Source organism: Stegodyphus dumicola, chromosome 9 (assembly GCF_044657685.1).
Source record: "Stegodyphus dumicola isolate Sdum_Otavi_A_Nest chromosome 9, ASM4465768v1".
Lineage (NCBI taxonomy): Eukaryota > Metazoa > Arthropoda > Arachnida > Araneae > Eresidae > Stegodyphus > Stegodyphus dumicola.
In genome coordinates this window covers 1,951,658-1,970,983 of record NC_140776.1, presented here as the reverse complement: position 1 = coordinate 1,970,983, position 19,326 = coordinate 1,951,658, and the positions used below count along the sequence as shown (strand labels likewise).

At 30.8% G+C, this 19,326-nt stretch overlaps 1 protein-coding gene across 3 annotated transcripts in view; it reads right to left on the bottom strand.

Annotated features, from left to right (window-relative positions):
• Nucleotides 1-913: 913 nt before the first annotated feature.
• LOC118189166 (thyroid hormone receptor beta-like) overlaps nt 914-19,326 on the bottom strand; it is a 492,136-nt gene continuing 473,723 nt past the window's right edge. For all 3 annotated transcript variants that reach the window (XM_085823171.1, XM_085823170.1, XM_035359729.2), the window contains 2 exons: nt 8,233-8,547; nt 914-4,937 (listed from right to left, as the gene is read on the bottom strand). In XM_085823171.1, the coding sequence (XP_085679297.1) occupies nt 3,817-4,937; nt 8,233-8,547 (1,436 nt within the window). In that variant the 3' untranslated portion in view covers nt 914-3,816. The remainder of the gene's footprint in view (nt 4,938-8,232; nt 8,548-19,326) is intronic.

Sequence of the window (19,326 nt, the reverse complement as noted above, 5' to 3'; positions counted from 1 at the left end):
ACCAGAATGCAAATTACATTACTGTGTGGCTGAGGGTTTGAACGTTTAGTTTAGAACTTCTTTCAGCCGCGTCTTGCTGTTCCTTAACTTAGCCAGCTCTGTCTATGTTTGTAGAGACATTAGGTTATTTTGAAGGAGAAGACATGAAGAATGAGTAATGCCCACGCCGGGATTCGAACCTCGGACCTCTCGAATACGCGCCGAGTGTTCTGGCCATTACACCACGAAGGCATGCTAAGAAGGTGGGAGAAATATCTTATATGTTATGTTCCGGCCTTAGGGGCCTTGTTAGCTGACGTTTTAAAATACGTGCCGTAATGTAATCTCAGACTACGCTACTTGCAGTGGAATTTAACGTTATCTCATTTTAATTTAAAATATTTGCAAATGATGGCGAAAGTTCACCTGTAGCACAATCTGTGCCTTTCTGTTCATTTAAGACTTGATTATTATTTGTACCTTCTTTATGATTTTGTGATTTGTTTCAGACTAAGTGATAACTCCATATCTGCCTAACAGGATCTGCAAAAGCTTAGATGCTTCTAGATGTAGTATAACATTACAAAATTTTCAAAAAATATATATAAATAATTTCATGCTAGCTAAAATAAAAATTATTAATATATTTAATACTCTCACACGGCTTTAGAGAAATTTTGAATCACTACTAATACATATTTTTTCCCTTATATTACCCATTTGGGATTATTATTTTCTCACTGTCTTCAAATTTACATGATTATAAGACCTCATATTTTAAAAATTCACAGCTGAAAAGTTCATTGTGATTAAATTTTCTAGTTGTTTTGATAGCTATACATTTCTTATTTGAACAAATTCAGATTTACATAAGATGGAATTTTATTTTGTTCTATGAATATATATGTTGTATAAAATGAATAACACTCAAGTCTTTAAATGTATAAATCAGTTTATTGACATGTGAATAAATTGCACTCACACGATCACTCACTATCACATCACAGCTCAGATATATGGCAGCACTTAAATTTCATCAACCAGTCACATTGCATTTTCCGAACCATTTATAAAACTTAAGTACTGCACATCAGGCATTAGAATATGCTTAATTGAGAAGTATTTCTCAAACGCTTTCATAGGATATCACTGTTTAAATATGAGTTCAACAACAATTTAATAAATAACACTGTTCAAACGTTAAATAAAATGTCAAACTGCATCAATATCATATTCTGTTACAACAATATCACTAAAAAAACTTCTCTAAAAGTAATTCTTTTCTCGCAGAATTACAAAAAATAAGCAGTTTCAGTCTCTCACAATATACAGCATGCCCTTTGAAAACCAATTTCTTAAAAATGTCTTTCTCTGCCACATAATAATTCTCCATAGTTAAAAATGCATAGGATGATTTAAATTTCATGAACAAGAATAATATGATAATTTACATAACCCATAACTTTTACAAAATTTGTAAAACTTTTCATATTCTATCCGTAATATGTTTTAAATATTTGCAAAGAATTTTTCAAGTTTCATAGCGCAAATGGATATTTAGATATTTTAGTTACAAGCCACTGATTACCAAACAAAATTCACGATATGTGAGATTATGATTCATTATACTTAATACAACTGACAAGTTTCATGATCGAATATTCCTAATCGAAATATAAGACACAATAAAGTACTATAATCTCGAACTTAGTCCTTATTAGTAATTTACATTTCTTATAATTTAAATTGTTATCTGTACTAAAATTAACATTTTTCAACATACAATGGAAATTTTATGCTTAGTATTAATTTATGCTTTAATATTAGAAACACTCATTTATTAATGAATGTTTTTAATATTAAATTCTTGAATCTTATCATTATATTTTAAAGTATTGCTGCAATGAAATGCTGTTAAAATTTTATACTAGTAAATAGTAAATATTCCAGTAATCCTATAAAATTAGCTTATTAAAGTGATTCAATGTTCAAAATATGTAATAAATAGTAAATGTAAGCAATTTAATTATAAATTTTATGCAATGTTAAATGGAGCAAATCTGTTCATGTATGATATAGATATATATACTAGTGAATTACATCAAAAACTGTAATAATATTTTAAAATCTTTTCAAGATAACAAATTTAGCAGTTAAATGAAAACATTATATTGCATATAAAATTTCCATTACTTTCTTAATTATCTACTAACTTTACTTCTAGTTTCCACCATGTTCAATCATAACATTAAAATGTATTTTTGTCCGATTAAATTAGTAATATGACATGGTACATACCAAACAAGTGTACCAGCATGTTAAAAAGAGAAATCAATTTTGCAGGAAAATAATGAAAGTAACAACTCATTAAAAATATGGAAATATTTTATATTGTCAATAGCTTTTGCGTTATTCAGCGTATTTCATAAATATAGCTTTTTTAATGTTTTTATAGCTCGATTAATGGCCAAACAAATAGTCAACATAAATTCTAATTAAAATAATGTATTAATATTCAGAAGCTATAGAAATTTTATCTGTTGTACAATCATAACTAATTAATATGCAGTCTTTATGTCAGTTATCACCGTTTATAAAAAATAAATGCTAGTTTTACAATCGTTAAAATCATCTCTACAAGCTCAGTTGTTAAAAACAAGTGCTTCATAAGATTAAAAACATAGACGAAACATTTATTTTTAACCTATTGTTACAACTCGTTTTCTAAAATTAGCATTAAAATTAGAATTTCAGATAAAATGCATAACTGTTTTAACAAGAGTTAATTTAATTTTGAGGATTTGCAAGCATGTCATAACTTTGACTAATAACACTTAACAGCAATATTTTAACACGAAATCATTGTGCGCCAAGTTGTTCACATGGTTAAAAAAAATTCATACTGTTTTGTTCCCTATTACAATATATCTCCTACACTGCCAGACTATAACTAGGCATTCTAATTGATAAGGCATACATATTATATTGTACCATTAACAAATATTTCTACTTTCTTTTAATTTACAGCTTATTGTGAGCCTTCAGAACAGAATTTGTTTGTTTGAAGAAAAAGAATGTTTCTTCCGATTCGAAGATGTTACATCATAAGTACTATAAATGACGTGTACATAAGCGTTGATGATAACAATGATTTAGTCTCCAAATTATATATAAAAAAAAATTCAACCAAAACAAATTTTTCATTCAAAATTTTGAAAATGGGAAGAGAATTAAATAACTACTAAACAGACAATGAAACAAACAAAATTCTGGAGATTTTTATGCAATGACCTAATTACGTAACTTGAAAATTTCATTCGTGACAGTTTAATAGTGAACTAATTAATTATATTTATTAAGAAACGCTGGATGTAAAATACTAGTGGATTTTTTCCCTTAAATTAAACTTATATGTTTGTGCTATTGTTTTCTGAACAAAAAGTGGGAAAAAATCAGACAGATACATAGAAAAAGGGCTTTGAAATGTATCATGTCCTTTAAGAATTATTTACAACAAGCACCAGAGTAGTAAGCAAATTATACCATTTCAGAATTCTATCAAATGAGTTTGTGATTTGTTCCTGGTCAAATTTGTTGTCTTCGTGTACCCAGTAACTGAAAAGTGAAAAATGTTAAATAAATTAAGTAAAATTCAACCTTCTTAACTATGTATAACCCTTCTAAATCTGTAACATACTACACTTAAACTGCTTCGAATGCTCAGATGTAGCTGCCTTTAAGTTAAAACAAAGAAAATATTTAAAATAAAACTTATGAAAAACACAGAACACCATACAAAACATGAAGAAAATTTTGCATTGTAATTAAGTTCATTTCTTAACTTCTGTAAGGTAACATTCTGTCTGAACTTTCACTAGAACTCGATTCTTCCTCTTGCGAATATGGAGAAGAAGGAGTTCTCAAAACATCCCTCCTCAAGCTCCAAGGGGTGCGGGAACCCATTTCAAAACCAGATGTCCCACTGTGTCCTGGAGTCGAAGAACCCCTCGGAGCAGGGCTACTACTACTACTAACATCTGATCTTTGAAAACAGGAATCAATCTTCAGGGACGAAAGTTTTTGTTGAATTTGTTGTATTTCTTCGGAACCTAATCTTAAATTATAGTCAGTATGATTGTCATTAAGTTCCCGCAAATCGGGAAGCCGTAACAAAAGCTTAGGATACAATATTAAAGTATTTTCTTCTCCATAACGCCAAAGCATGTACTTTTTCATAAGAATGTAGAACTTCTCTTGTTCCTCGGCTACTAAAACTTCATTTTCAAGACCTGGTCTATCTGGTGAAAGCAGAACTATTACCAAAAGCAACATTGTAGTCGCCTCATCAGGATGGAGTTCTTTAATGCTTCGTATGAATTCCATATGCTTAGTGAATAACTCTGGCGAGACCAATTTTTTTATATCTTCCGCGTCTAGTGTAGGAGAATCACGGTACATGGGTTTTCCTATGTGTGGCCATCTAGATAATTTTTCATCATAGACGTACGCGCCTCGAATAAAGCACAATTCCAGGACACCTGTCCTAAGTAATATTTCTTGATCATGTTGTTGAATCTTGCTAAAGGTATCCAGCCTCTGCGAAAAATTCGTAAACTGTTTCACAGCAGTAAAAAACATATCAAGAATTTCTGTTCGTGTTCTGCCAGATGCAGATCCTACTTTGTGCAGATGTTCACTGAAAGGCACTTCGGTGTAACTCGCTTCGTAAGCATTGACGAGAGTTTCAATCGTTCGCATATCCTCGGGAGCTAGGTACTTAGGTAAGTCATTAATATCTGGCTCGTACTCGGTGAAAGAAGTTGTCCGATGGGGTTTCTTACCAGATTCTGTCGCTTGATGTACAGATTCGGAAGCCCCCTGTCGTTGCTTACGTTCCATTCTGTTTTTTACAAGCTGAAGGCGTTCCTCCTCCGTCATAACCCATCCTGTTTCCATACCTAAATCGCAAAAAGAAAAAGAATTGAAAACCATAATAATAAAGCAACATAACACTCTGTTGTACATATAACAAAATGCAATGCTTTCATAGAGGGAGTGGTCTCAGATGTCTTATATTCACTCAATCTCTAGGATCACTCATTGGTTGATGAATAATGTGACTGAATAAGCAAAATTAGAATACTTTACTAGTGCATTTTAAAAATCGCTTTTAGAGTTGTTATTCCCGATTGATTTATGAAGGATATTCGTGAGGAGATGACTAAATATCGAATTGTATTATCTTTAAGCACATAATATATACGAGACATAATAATGCTCTCAAATGAAGAATGGATAGTAATTTTAAATAGAAAACGATAGATAAATATTTTAAAGTTCAAGGAGTTTTGACAGCTGAGCTCTCTAATCATTCAAATATAGAAATAAAAGCTGGCTCATTAAATGATAAAAAATGACTCATCTATTAATATATATATATGTGTGTGTGTACTCTTAAAATATTTTTAAGGTATGCAGGTCTAAGAATTCCCCCATAACCCTCAATGTTAATTAGTGTATTTTTTCCGTCTTTCTCAGTATAAATAAAATTTATTAATCTGATGCATTATTCATACTTGTATATTAATTTACTCAGGCTGCATTTCCTTCACATATAGTTCAGTCGCAAACTGTTTTTGCAAACTATCTTATATCGTTTTGTTGTAAAATGTTTTTATAAAACGTAAAGGAGTTTGGAATGATTAATTTTTACTAATAAGAACATCAAATGTGTAATGATACTTTTTGTTTATAAAATAAGAATTTTTAATGTTTGTACTATTATTTTTTAATTTTGCATATAGTTTTTGTGAAGCACCTTATTTTAATATCAAAGAATAAAATTTAATGAAATCTAAATTGCTGATTTGTTAAGTTGAGTGCTTGTGGTTTTCATTTATCTCATTTTTCATATTTTTTCCCCAACCGTGCAGGTGTTTCAACAGGTTCAGACTAATGTGCTCCTCGTTAATTCGGATTTGACCAATTAAAACGATATCTTTCAAATATAATTCAATAATAAATTGTATTCGAATATATGAAAAAAGGAAAGAAACGGTTCGTGGCCTCTATCCAAAAGAGTAATTATTTAAAGTTTCACTAACTGTGAAAACATATATTTGTATTATGTGAAATACTATTGAATAAAAATTAATTTTCAAAAGCATCCGATGTACGACAAAGTTTAAATAAAGTAGTAATATTTAATGTATCTAAAAGATAGTAAGACATTAATTATTATATATTTTGGCAAAAGGAGAGAAGATAATTCATGTTTTGCATTGTATTTTTTGTTAAGTATATTTCCTTGTTCATTGTTTACACCTGGCAATCGGTAGCAATCGGCAATTGTGGCGTTACAACGCTAAAATAAAATCGGCTAGATTGTAAGGTATTATCGCATTCCTTGGTGCTTCTAGAAAGGTCTCTACAAGTTAAATAAACTCTAATTCAATTTAGATTATGCCAAAGAATGGCGAGTCGCTGAAACAACGAAGCATAGGTGTTCATATTAAGTTCTTCAACGCGCTGGTTACGGATAATTTGAGCTGTTTCATTGTAACGTAAATAAGGGCCAGTTTCATTCAGCACATAATTTGTAAGCTAGCCTTTCCCTAGATCGTCCTAGTATCCTCAGTCACAATAATATAAGTAATCTAACATCCTAATTTAGGGTGACTCAACTGCTTGCTGTCGTTTACTACGCATGACAACTTTTAATTAAGCATAGGTTTGATGGATGAAAGGACATTTTGGGTACTGAAGTAGCTCATTTATATGCGAGGTTAAACAATCATTTAATTACTTTCATTAATTTTGGGTGCAAGAGTTTCCTTAAATAAATGTTTTTCGTTGTAACTCAATCTAGTGACGCGCAGATGGTCCGTTGAAAGCGGAATAATGTATAAAAAAACTTCCCAATTTTCTTTCTTCCAAATCAGCTAGAGAATAAAAAAGGCAATTCTTTGCACACTTTAAAAAAATATTTCTAGAAGATTATTACTCGACTAATTTCTGGAAGATTTTTTTCTCTTTTATGCCAAAGCTTGTTTTCTTAGAAGTCTTTTCAAGAATTTTTGGAAAACCGTTTTCATTACATGAAGTGTGAAAAGTATTCACTAAAGTACCCAAACCTATTTGAGTTATAAATCTTTCTTAGCAATTCAAGAACTCATAAAAAATGACAGTCATTTTAAGACAATTATTTGAAGAGTTTGAGTTCAATAAATTAGAGTTTATAACTGAACAAGTTTAATAAATCGTATTGAGTTACTGAGAGAATATAAATAGTTGTATTAAACTTTTCAAATGTTTTGTAATTTGTACTTTCGTCTAAATATTAATCTCGCTAAATAATACTACAAGAATATATTTGTTTGATTCGTACCAGCTACGTAATTGATTTTCAAAAGACTATGCTTGTTCAGCTTCTTAGACAAGAAACATATTATTTCCATTTATTCAATAATTACAGATTTTGTGTCATTTACAAAATAGTTAGAGACAAACGATATACGTACAATTTTCTGGTAGACACAGATACACTTCTCGATCAGTACATCTCCTGAAAGACAACATATAAAATATTGCCTTCCCAGTTAAAGAAATTTAGAGATATTTATGAAGAGAATATATTTTCATAATATCATGCATAACGAAGCTTGAAAGCTGAACTATAAAGTCGTTTGTTCCCATGGATTACATTAAATTATTAATAAATCTAGTAATTGTCTCATTATTTTAAAACTTTTTTTAAAAAAACTCAAAGTCGATTGCTTCAACGGACTAGAAAGCAATTACTTCATTACATTATAATTTAAAGCATATTTAATTACTTACATAATTGAAGGCAATTATATTACACATTTTCTATTTCGTATAATAGCATGGAACAGTTTGCAGTAAGCGACTGGAAAATTCTCACTTGATTTCAGTTAGAAATTTTAGTTTAATATCTTAAGTATATATATGAGTAAAATCTTTTTTTTTTTTTTCAGTGAATAGTCTGGTGCATAAATTCTTATTTCCATTTGACTAATAAGTTATTTAAAAAAATTCTGCTTGTAATACCAAAGCAAAATACTTTACAAAAGTATTAAAAAACTAATTATTATAAGTTATTTATCTTTTGTAATAAAAATATGCATTAGTTTAATCGATGTACTGTTAAAATGCATAATAAATAGCTCTCATTTATGTTTTGTATTATTAATTCGTGTTGCCATTTAGCTTTTCCTAAGAACACAGACTTACCAATCGACAAACATTTTTTGAACCTGCAGTACTGGCAGCATTTCCGAGACGTAATAGTGATCTCGCATTTCCCTTCGTAAGGACAGTGAAAGTTCTTATAAGCTTCGTTTTGTACCGATCTCCTGAAGAAAGCTTTGCAGCTATCACAAGAGATGCCACCAAAGTGGTAACTCTTGGCGCGATCTCCGCAAGCTCCGCATACTTTCTGGCGCCGACTTGGAGAAGGATAATGCTGCTGAGAGGAGGATGGACTTTCAGAAGGTGGCAGATGGTGGTGAGGTGACTGCTGGCTGCCATTAGGCGGCAGGCTCATGGCTAGAAATAAAAACAAACATAACAATTTACTACAAAGAATAGTTAAATAAAAACAGATTTACTATCGCATAATAACGATTACTACTACGATAACATAGTTAGCGTTTTTAGTAAACTGGCGGACATCTTAGCATAAGTGATTATGTGACGTTGACGCTGAAATAGGAAATGATCACCTTCATTAATCTAGCTAGGGAGCAAAATTTAAATTATTTTCTCATCAAATAAGCCTATTCTTTGAACCTGGTATTGGGTGGCTTAATATAAAATTGGTTAGATATACAAATTAGAAAAATTTGTACCAAGTAAAAATCATGTCGAATGAATTCTACAGTTTGAGATATAACACGACTATGAACAACTGAAAAAAGCGAAAAAAGGATGCAAAAAGCTAATATAAGGTTTAATAATGGCAACAGCTTTCTTGGAGTGTGAAAGTTCAGTAGATTTTAAAGATAAGATGCTTATGATTAAACATATATTTTATTTTATTCTAACATTTTAGCCATGACTCAGTTGAATAGGCCTATATATTTAACCATTAGTGACTTAAAAGACTCCATTGTAGTTTTTAATACATACTAAATTTGAAAATTTCATTCATAAATAAAGTGCCCGATAATTCTGTCTGGCAAATACTACGCCTCTGCCTAGTGGCTATGAAGTAAAGGCAGGATGCTACCACTTCTAAAGAACATTTATTAGACCTGTCATGCGGTTAGTAAATTTTAATGTTTCTCACTTAAGTTATCATTCATCTCGGAAGAGATTGATAATAATCCCTTTTTTATAATTATAGATTATGCCATACACAGCAAAAATGCTGTTCACTCATCCTCAATAAGACTAGAACAACTTTGTACATTAAAAAACCAAATACTCATAAAAAATGTTTTGGAAAATCACTAAAGTTCCCTTTTTCAATTTTTCTGTTCTGTTTATTAATCCCACAGAGAGCGAACAGTTTTATGCGATTTTTATAAACATTCAAACTGGTTTACATCTTAAACACCCTGTTCAACGTTCAAATTGCAACAGTAAAAAGGAAACACCTTAAGGTTCTATTAATTGCAATACAGCTAGGGCATAAAAAATATCAAAAGTTTAAACTTCTAGCTCCAGACAACGGTATGTTGAAAGTTCTTAAATGGTATTAAAACCTGATGGAATGCAGTTCCCCCATGTGAAATAATCGGATTAATTCTTGCGGTCTGATAGTGCGATGCCTCGAATTTGTCGACGTGTCACTTATCACAATAAATGGGAAAAAGAAAAGGTAAAAAATCCTTGAATTCAAAGACGCAGATTTATCACTCCGGCAAATCTCTGTCTTTTCAAGATAAAAGTCTGTTTTAAAGTTAAGCATCCCAGCGGTAAATTAGGACGACAGCAAGCGTTAGTTAAAAATGATCTTGAACCCAAACAGATAATTAGATCGGAAGAATGTGTCATAGTGTCCCTTACGATATGGCAAGTAGACTTGGACATCACATACTAAACTCAGGAATTCCAAAATATCTACCCCGATACTGGGCTTACTAGTCAGGTAACCCGTCTCTGGATCTATGACGATGTATATCCAGTTGAAAACAGAAGCTATAGTAGAAGACTACAAGGTATGTCCCGAAAGTAATGCCCCCATTTTTTAAAAAATATTTATTGAACCAATTCGTACAATTACTTAATATTCTTCGAAATACATCCCTCCCGCTTTAAACACACTTGTTCCAACACGATTCCCATGCTTTATATGCGTCATGGAAGTCCGTCACAGGGATGTCCTTTAGTAACCTCGTCGTAGCCCCCTTGATGTTCTTCAGGGTCCCCAAATGCTGTCCTATGAAGGATTTTTTAATCTTTGTGAACCAAAAAAAGTCAAGCAGGTACAAATGCTACTGAAGCAACGCAACAGTCTCCGACGGCGTTTTCTCAGGTCTGAAATAAAACTTTATCACGTATCACTGCTCAAGAGTTTTTTTTTTTTTTTCATCTTTCTGACCGAGCACACATACAAAAATTCACTAAAACAGGCATTGTGACTCTCCAGGAGCTCGGAGCCGACTGGCACTGATCGCGTTGTGTTCCCAAGACTCCACCAACCCTTCCTTGCAAGCGGCATCGCTGTGCGGCGGATAGTCGCGGCAGAAGAAAATGGGGTGCATTACTTTCGGGACAGACCTTGTATTTTCTTCAATGATTAGTCTTGCTGCTGTAGAGAAAACAGTGATAATAGTTCGATACTAGACTATTAATCAGATGAACAACGACAAGTATTCAATCGAACTCAGCCATCACTCTTAAAGTCTATCATGATGTGCATCCAGGTGACAACAGAAACTAGAGTAGAGGACTATATTCTTCAATGATTAGCCGTGTTCCTGTATAGAAAGCAATGATAATCAGGAATTAATCTAAAGATCACGTGATCAAAACCATCGAAAAGCCTTCGTGAAAGAAAATCACACTTCCTTAGTCCTGGACAAATGATATAATGTAGGGTAAGAAAACGCCTCTACTCTTTCTTTCTAAGCAAACCGAAAGCTTGACATTACTTGATTTGGTCATAAAGCTAGGGATATAATCTATTCTGCGGGTGTCTCAGGGCACTGATTGAAGTACAGGCATTTGAATCATAATAATAATATCTTCGTACTACATGAAGAGAGACATAAACTACTATACAAGATTTAATTTTCGCTTATTCCATACCAATTTAATCAAAAATGTATGAAAATAGATATGATGTTGTAAAACGAATTTTTATAGTAATGCATCTGCTATCAGTTAAAACATTAATCACGTCTCAGACCTGTTCCCCAGCGGCAACAAATTAAACCAAAAATTTTATCAAGAGCTGGGCAAATAATTGTTAGAGGCTCCGCAAGTTGTCGTGAAAATCATAGTAACTGAACTTACCCACTATAAAATTAAATCTCATTTTGGATTTCAATCAGTCATTAGTAGAAACGTAAGCTTAGTGAAAATCGGTTTAAGGATTTAAAATCAATATGAAGATCAATTTTCAGGCAGTTCTAATTTTTTATCGATAATATTGACTGAAAACCAATTTAATTTTTATCATGTGTAAATTATTGTTGCACATTTATTCTTTATCAATATCATCTCCGGCAGAAGTTTGAGGTTAGCATTTGTACTAGCCTTTGTACGGGATCCGTTCAACACTGTTCTGATCTAATATTTCAAAACTGTTCAACACTGCTGTCTCAATCATAATTCGAAGTAAATCATTACAATCGGTACAGAGTATCTGCACTCATCTGTAGCGAGCTATAAATGCAATTACTCTCTGCCTCAAATACAGTTTCGGCTATCTTAACTGCTGTGTCATGTGTGAAAGAATTAGTGCAATGCAAACACCAGGTTTTCCTAGCAATAGTTACTGATATGTAGTATTCTGGTGCAGTATAAACACATATTCTTCATTTCATGATAATAAAACGAAGTATTAATATACATATTTGTATTCTAGCCACTAGAATCAAGTAGTAGTCTCTGAATGAGATATTACCGGTGGACAGGCTGAAATTCTCCGTTCTTATTAGAGATGTCTAGAGCTGCTCTTTTATGTGATCGTAACAAAGCCGTCCGCTCTCTGAAATTCAGTTCTTTTTCATGACTTAATGTTCACTAACAATAACCTTGACGAAAATGCTCGAGAAAGAGGAATGAATCAAGAGTTTCGGGAACATGAAGCGAAAAGAATCGAACAAACAGTGGGATCGGAAGAATAAACTCAATCAAGCTTTAATTCCAAGAACTGATTTCTTTCGGCTGCAGTTTTTAATTGCCTAAAAATTTCCTTTAAATATAGAACTAACAACAGAAATCTGAAATAAGAGAAATTTCATAAAATTTGGAAATGATAAAAATTAAACTCACTTTTAATATAGGAGAAAAAAGAATTTTTACTTCCCTAAACTAGGAAAACTTTTCTGGCTCTCTTAAAACAAAAGCTTTGCTGATTTTTGGAGAATCAGGTGTTCGCTCGCTCAATAAAGTGAATTAGTTCGTGAACAAAAAGCAGATCTCTAATCCGGGCGCGCTTACCAATGAGAACAATCCTTGAACATCAAAAGAACAACTCTTTTCTAGAATCAACTGTTTACTCGCTCAGTAAAGTGAGCCCGTTATTTAAAGCAATTCCGGAGCGGATCGTAGGACGCTAGTCCCGATACTGTACTTTCGCTACAAAACTGATTCTATAGTCTGAAAATAATACTACATTTAACCATCTGTAGAGACATTAGGTACTTTTTGACAGCAGGAGACATGAAAATTAGCAATGCCCTAGCCGGAACTCGATCACGGACCTCTCGAATACGCGTCGAGCGTGCTGACCACTGCAACACGAAGGCATGCTATGAAGGAAAATACCTTATAATCTTAGCGTGATATTCGTAAAAGGAAGACTACTTCAAGCAAGAAAGGGATGAGTCATTCTTTTGATCCATTGTTTTAGCTGGTAATTTTTACAGCTGATTGTATGGAGTGCATTTGTTCTCATTAAGTGTTAATTTTGTCAGTGTGCTACTTTGTTAATTTTTAATCATTGTTGAGTGTCAGACTATAAATCTAATTTCGTTGTAACAACGGCTGATTTCCATCCTCGCAGAAACATTTTCGTGAATTTGTGATTACAAGAGAAAATTTACTTCACGTATATAAATGGTTATTAACAGGTAAATTATAAATCTCGATTTGATTTATAGTATTATGAGATACAAGGAAATGCAATTCATGTTTCTGTGCACAGATTATAATGAAAGCTTTGAATGAAAAATATAAGCAAAATGCATTCAGACATGCTGGGAATAGTTCAATTGAATGCCTATTTCATGAATTAGAACGAGTAACAAATTTAGCGACCTGTTGACCTTTCTTTATTTATTTGATCATGCTGAAAAAGATGTGGATATACTAATAAACGAACAGTAGATTTTTAATTTAGTACATTAAAAGGACACTGTGCACATTCTTTTAATTCATTTGTGATTTGCGTGTAAAATTTATTAAATTTAAATGATTTATTCATTTTATCAAAAAAAAATGTATTTTTGCAAATGTAAAATTAAGCTCTTAATTCTTGTTTCCCTTTTAAAAATTTATATTAACTATTATTAAACAAAAGTAAAAATTTTGTCGGATATAAGTTTTCTACTTCAAATGACTGTAAACAAAAAATGTCATCATTTTTTGTACATTAGTTTTTAACTAAAAAACGGCATAATTTGTGTCTTTTAAAATGTTTTCTCAAATGAATTTGTTTGTTATTTCATTATCTGCATGAATTAATATTTTTTATGTTTAGGCATATTTCTATTTTCCTTCCTTATTTTTTTTTTATTTTAATGATAAAGAAATACATCATTAAAGAAAAAAGATTATCATTGTATGTTGTTTTAATGAACAATGGTTTAATATGCATAAAAAGTTATTTAAGATTTCTTTGTGCAGTATGCCAACAAAACTTTTGATTTTAGATAATGTACTGATTGAATAAAACCATTACAACAATCTTCAGTATCTTCAGCAGCATAAATTAAAGATCACTGTGTTATTTATAGATGATAAAAGAAAAGAAGAAACATTAGCATTACACTTGCTATGTAGAGTCATATTAAAATTATTGCGGTTTTTAAACAACATCAAAAAATTATAAAACATATATTCAAATGTGTCAAGGATCTGCATTTAATTCTTTTTTTTCTTTTATGTATTACATTAATAATAATGGCTCCCTTGGTAACAACATATATGGAAACTTCCAACTGTAGTTTCTTTAATGTTGTCCTTAAAATTCCAAGTACGCTCTCAGATATTTATTTAATTAATTATTCAAAACCTTTAACAAGGAAATCATTTATTTCAAGTAGTTGTAACTTAAGAAAATATTTAAGCACTAAATGTTATTTTATTAATTACAAATTGCAGTTTTGTTAGTTTCTTATTGTTTTTCTTGTTTCAAACATTGTATTATTTGTGTTTTTAAAGCATTACTCTGACGCATATTTTCTTGTTAGGACATTATCTAATAAATACAGATGTTTCAATTTAGATTTTTTTATTAAACTTATGTACGTTCCTATTTATATTACTGAAATTTATATATGTTCATAATAATAACAAAATTCACCACGAATGAAAAAGGTTTTCCATCATATGTTATTCTAATTTATGTGAAATAGATTTAATTATATATATTTATTCATAAAGGCTTTCATTTGCGTATATTTGTGATATTAAAAATGACGATTACAGCGTTTTTCTATATAAAATGATTGTTATGTTTTTCAGACGAAGAACATATATTTATAGAAAAATTATTAATTTATCAGAAAGACGTAATTGTTAAGTAATTTAGTTAAAACCTGAGCAGCAGATTTATCAATAAATTAAGCACTTGAGCATAAGTAAAATACTGATTATAATCGTTCTTATTTTTAGAGACCTTCCCTATTTTTTGATTAATAGGAAGTTTTCTAATCTAAGCTTAAGACACTGTAATTCGTTGGTTGTTCGCTCATCAGTATTTTCAGATATATTTATGCGAAAAGTTAGTAAAAATGTCTCTTGAAAGAGAGATGAAAAAGATTTTTAAAACTTGTTTTCTGAGAGTTTGTGTTAATTAAATAGACAATATATGAAAGTTATTTTTAAAACGGCAAATTAATATTGAATTCCGTAAATGAATTTCCCGTTTACAATATCGGACGGGAAGAAACACCGTGTTTTCTTTGTCACGGTCATTTTCTCACACAGAACACGGTTTTAGCCTGTAACAGACCCATTCCACCCATCTCACAACTCTGCATCTTATAGAATCTGGCAAATCATTCATTATATCTCGCAGAGAAATTTGAGTTTAGAAAAAACACAAATGCTTTTCGTAAATCAGTCCTTTTGCAAATATAAAACATTGTCGCATAATCCTGCGTTTAGATTTAAGTAGTAACATTTCCCAAATAAATAGTTATACTTCTCGTTACGTATACGTGTTATTGCTTTAATATTTATTCCACAAATTTTATTTTGACGTCCTTAATCATTCATTTTTGTGATATTATAAGAGCATAAACGGTGGTTTCTTAATTTTTTAATAATAGTGTGCTTCGACATGCTCGTACTCCCCATTTCGCTACAATAAATTATTTTTGTAGAAGATTAGGGATCGTTATTTTCTTTTGAACTGTGCCTTTTACGTAAAAACGTGCATTACTTTAAAGGAGCCTTCTTTTAAAATAAGACTGTTACAGTAGTTTATTGCGCTTCACTTTAAATCTTGTATTATTAGTTTATGAATTTTTAAGACATTGTGCTATGCAATAATTTTCAAAATGGAATTTCATTGCTTTTTTACTATGCCGAATATTAAAGCACTTCATTACATTTTGTGTACAGTCTTGAACTATTTATGAACGTCAACTTGAACTATTTATTATGTTTTGACCTTTTTTCGACGTGTTGACCGGATTTCCATCCCCATTAAGAAAGCAATGCATATCTTGTCTTAAACTGAATTTGACGTCATCTAATATGCGTTACTGAAGAACTTCCATAACAGATTTCGTTGAAGACATGCTTTTAATGAATGAAGTCACTTCGAAGACTATTGTGAATGTCTGAAATGTTTTTGAAGCACACGAGTATAGCTTTATGAAGTACAAAGAGGATTTTTTAGGAAAATTCTTAATGAAGCATTTATGTATAACTACTGCAACATGAATTATAATTTGTAAAAAAAAATGTACAGTTTATGTAAGAGTAGTAGCATGAAAAAGAAGAAAGTAGCCTAACTACATGGTATACCACTTTTGACCTACAGAATTCTAAATCGTATTAATATACTGAATATACTGAAATATACTGAAATTCTAAATCATTTCTCTTCTTTTTCTATGATTTGCTATTTAAACAAATTCTGGTATTTTCCTTTCAGTGTAAGTGAATAACCAGAGTCAGAAAAAAATGAGAACGTGGTAATATAATTATTCAAAAATAATATTATATGCTTAGCGATCGCATCGCCACTTAAAAGCATAAATACAAGATTTCTCTGTAAATAGTTTCTGCTGTTATTCCATTTTAGCATTCATTTGAATAGTAAATTCACCTTGAAAGTTATAGAAACATGCTATTTTAATAACTAAATTTAGAAAACTGGCATTTGAGAAGTCGAAGAGCGACATACGTGATCTTGATTAGCACGTACAAAATTACACGTATTTTTTGCTTAAAGCTTTACTGAACTGTAATATGTAGCATTTTTCAAATGAGATGATGAGAAAAACCCACATGGTAATTAAAGGAATAAATAAACTATCAGATACAATGCAGAAGACAACTTAAAATGGATAAATTACAGCATGCTATTTATTTACACGGAATAAACAACCGTAACTAATTCCTGATGCTAAAAAGAGATAACTGATTTTCTGTTGTTGGAAACGTGGCTTCCAAATTGATTGAAGGTACATTTCAACCACTGCAACGATCAATCACTGCTTTCTGAGCGGCATTGACCTCATCAGAAATTAAGCCACGCGTTGTCCTCTTGAACCTTACATTATGATTACGAGTAAACACCATAAAGAGGAAAAGAAATGGAGGTAACATTTGTTGTCCAGAAATCTAAATTTTTTTGTGGCACCACAAACATAAACTGGCTGCCAATAGATGACGAAATCGGACAAACGACCATGCAGCCATTTTATTTGCATCAAAGCATCATTAGGATGTCTGGGAAAGGCTATAAAGCACGAATTTCAAATTCAGTGGGTGTCTTGTGGATTTGAATTTGATTGTAGGGGTGTTATAGGATTGCTTGCCAAATGTACACGATTTCTCCTTTTTTTTTCCTGTTATAAGTTCTTTGATCTCTGAATGAAAAGAACATGTTTTTTTACACAGCTTTTGGTAAGTAACCAAGATAATGAAATTATAGCAAAATGTGTACGGTTGGTGAAAATCGAGTATTTTTTTTTTTTTTTTTTTTTTTCACGCAAGGAAATATCCAAGGCAATATTCAGGTTCTTTTTCTAGCTATTCGACTATTTATGTTAAAGTAACTAAACAGAAGTTGCAAAACGATATGCTGAAATTTTCACTGCGCTTGAATCATTTTCTAAGCTGAATTTAATTTGTAATAGTATATTTTTCTAACTGCTCCACGTGATGCAATAAATTAATTTTACTGCACTAATTAGCTTAAAATACCTTCTATAAATAAATTCTTATGCGCGTTAAATTTCACTCTTTCGTTATGACCACATTTCAGGTAAGCATGGATGTACTTATATTGATATGCTATTTTCTACACTCATGATAGTTTTTTTAAATTTTATTTTATTTTTTCCATTTTTGGAATATTTATGCATTGTCACCCTTTTAATAATACTTATGCATCGTATTGTTGAAATTGTTGATCTTGGTGTGTCCATCTGTTTAACCTTGGTGAAAAATATCTATTTTGCATTGCCTAAATCGTTTCAAAAATTCATTGATCAAGAATATTCATATCTTTAATTCATATCTTTCATAGATCAGGTAAAGAAGACTGTGACACATTATTTCTTTTACCTAAAACTAATAGTAATACAAAACTGCTACAACATATATTTGAAATACATTTGATCGCCTGAAGGCATTTTAAGAGTTTAATTACCCTATTTAATTAACAGCCAAAGGGCCCTTATAGCATACTATGAATCAACTTTCTAAATGCTTGTAGATGATAATGGCGATTAGTCTTAAAATAAGTTGTGAGAGTAATTATACAACTGTAGAGAAACTGCATTTGAAAGAATTATTAGATAACAATATACGTTCCAAACATACTGCGTTGAAAACTACTGTGGGATAACAATCCCCGGTAACTCTGATATTTAAGCTCGAATATTTTAAAGTTATTTTTAACAATAAAATCCAATTTTGAAGAAGTGTTCTTGTAAATTATATGCGTGAAATGAAAACTTACAGATGCCAAAGATTTGCATTTTTTAAATTTAAACTTGTACTCTAAGGCCTTGATTTGGTTCCATTAAACACTAGGCAAAAATTATATTTATTCTTGCTTTCCAGACATATTTCAAATTTTCAAATTAATTACGTTTTAAAATATTTTACTTCGTGATTTTTGAAGAAAAAATTGCATTTAAATAGTATATTATAACATACTTCTAAAGGACAATTAGCACATTAATTTTTAATAAAAAATAATAGAGAGATAATGTGAGAAAACTAGCTACGAACTAACTGTTATAAATGAACATAAGTGTTTTTTATAAATAACTGCACAATTATCATCTTAGTGGGCATTTTATTACAATGAACTACTTTTAAATTCGAAATAAAATAACACAGCTGAATTAAAAATCTCATTTCAATAAACAGTAAAAATATCTCTTTCATATGCCATAAATTAAAGTACTTCTATACAAATTTAAGTTAACCTATTGCTGTTAAATGCGAATGAAGGCAATATTTCTATCATGTGTTAGAATCACAAAAAAAAAAAAAAAAAAAAAAAAAATCTTAGTAATGAGCAAGTAATAAAATGGATACTGCTAAAATTTCCATGTTATGTGTATAAATTTATTGTATTATTATTTTTTAACCATTGCGAACCTATAATCTTACAGCAAAAATTTCTGTACGTGTGACGAAGTGATACACAATCAGATCTTGTTTCTGAGATAAATTTCCATTTCCTTCAAAATAATAATTATTAATCTCGCCATCACAAATCAGGAAAGCTGTGTA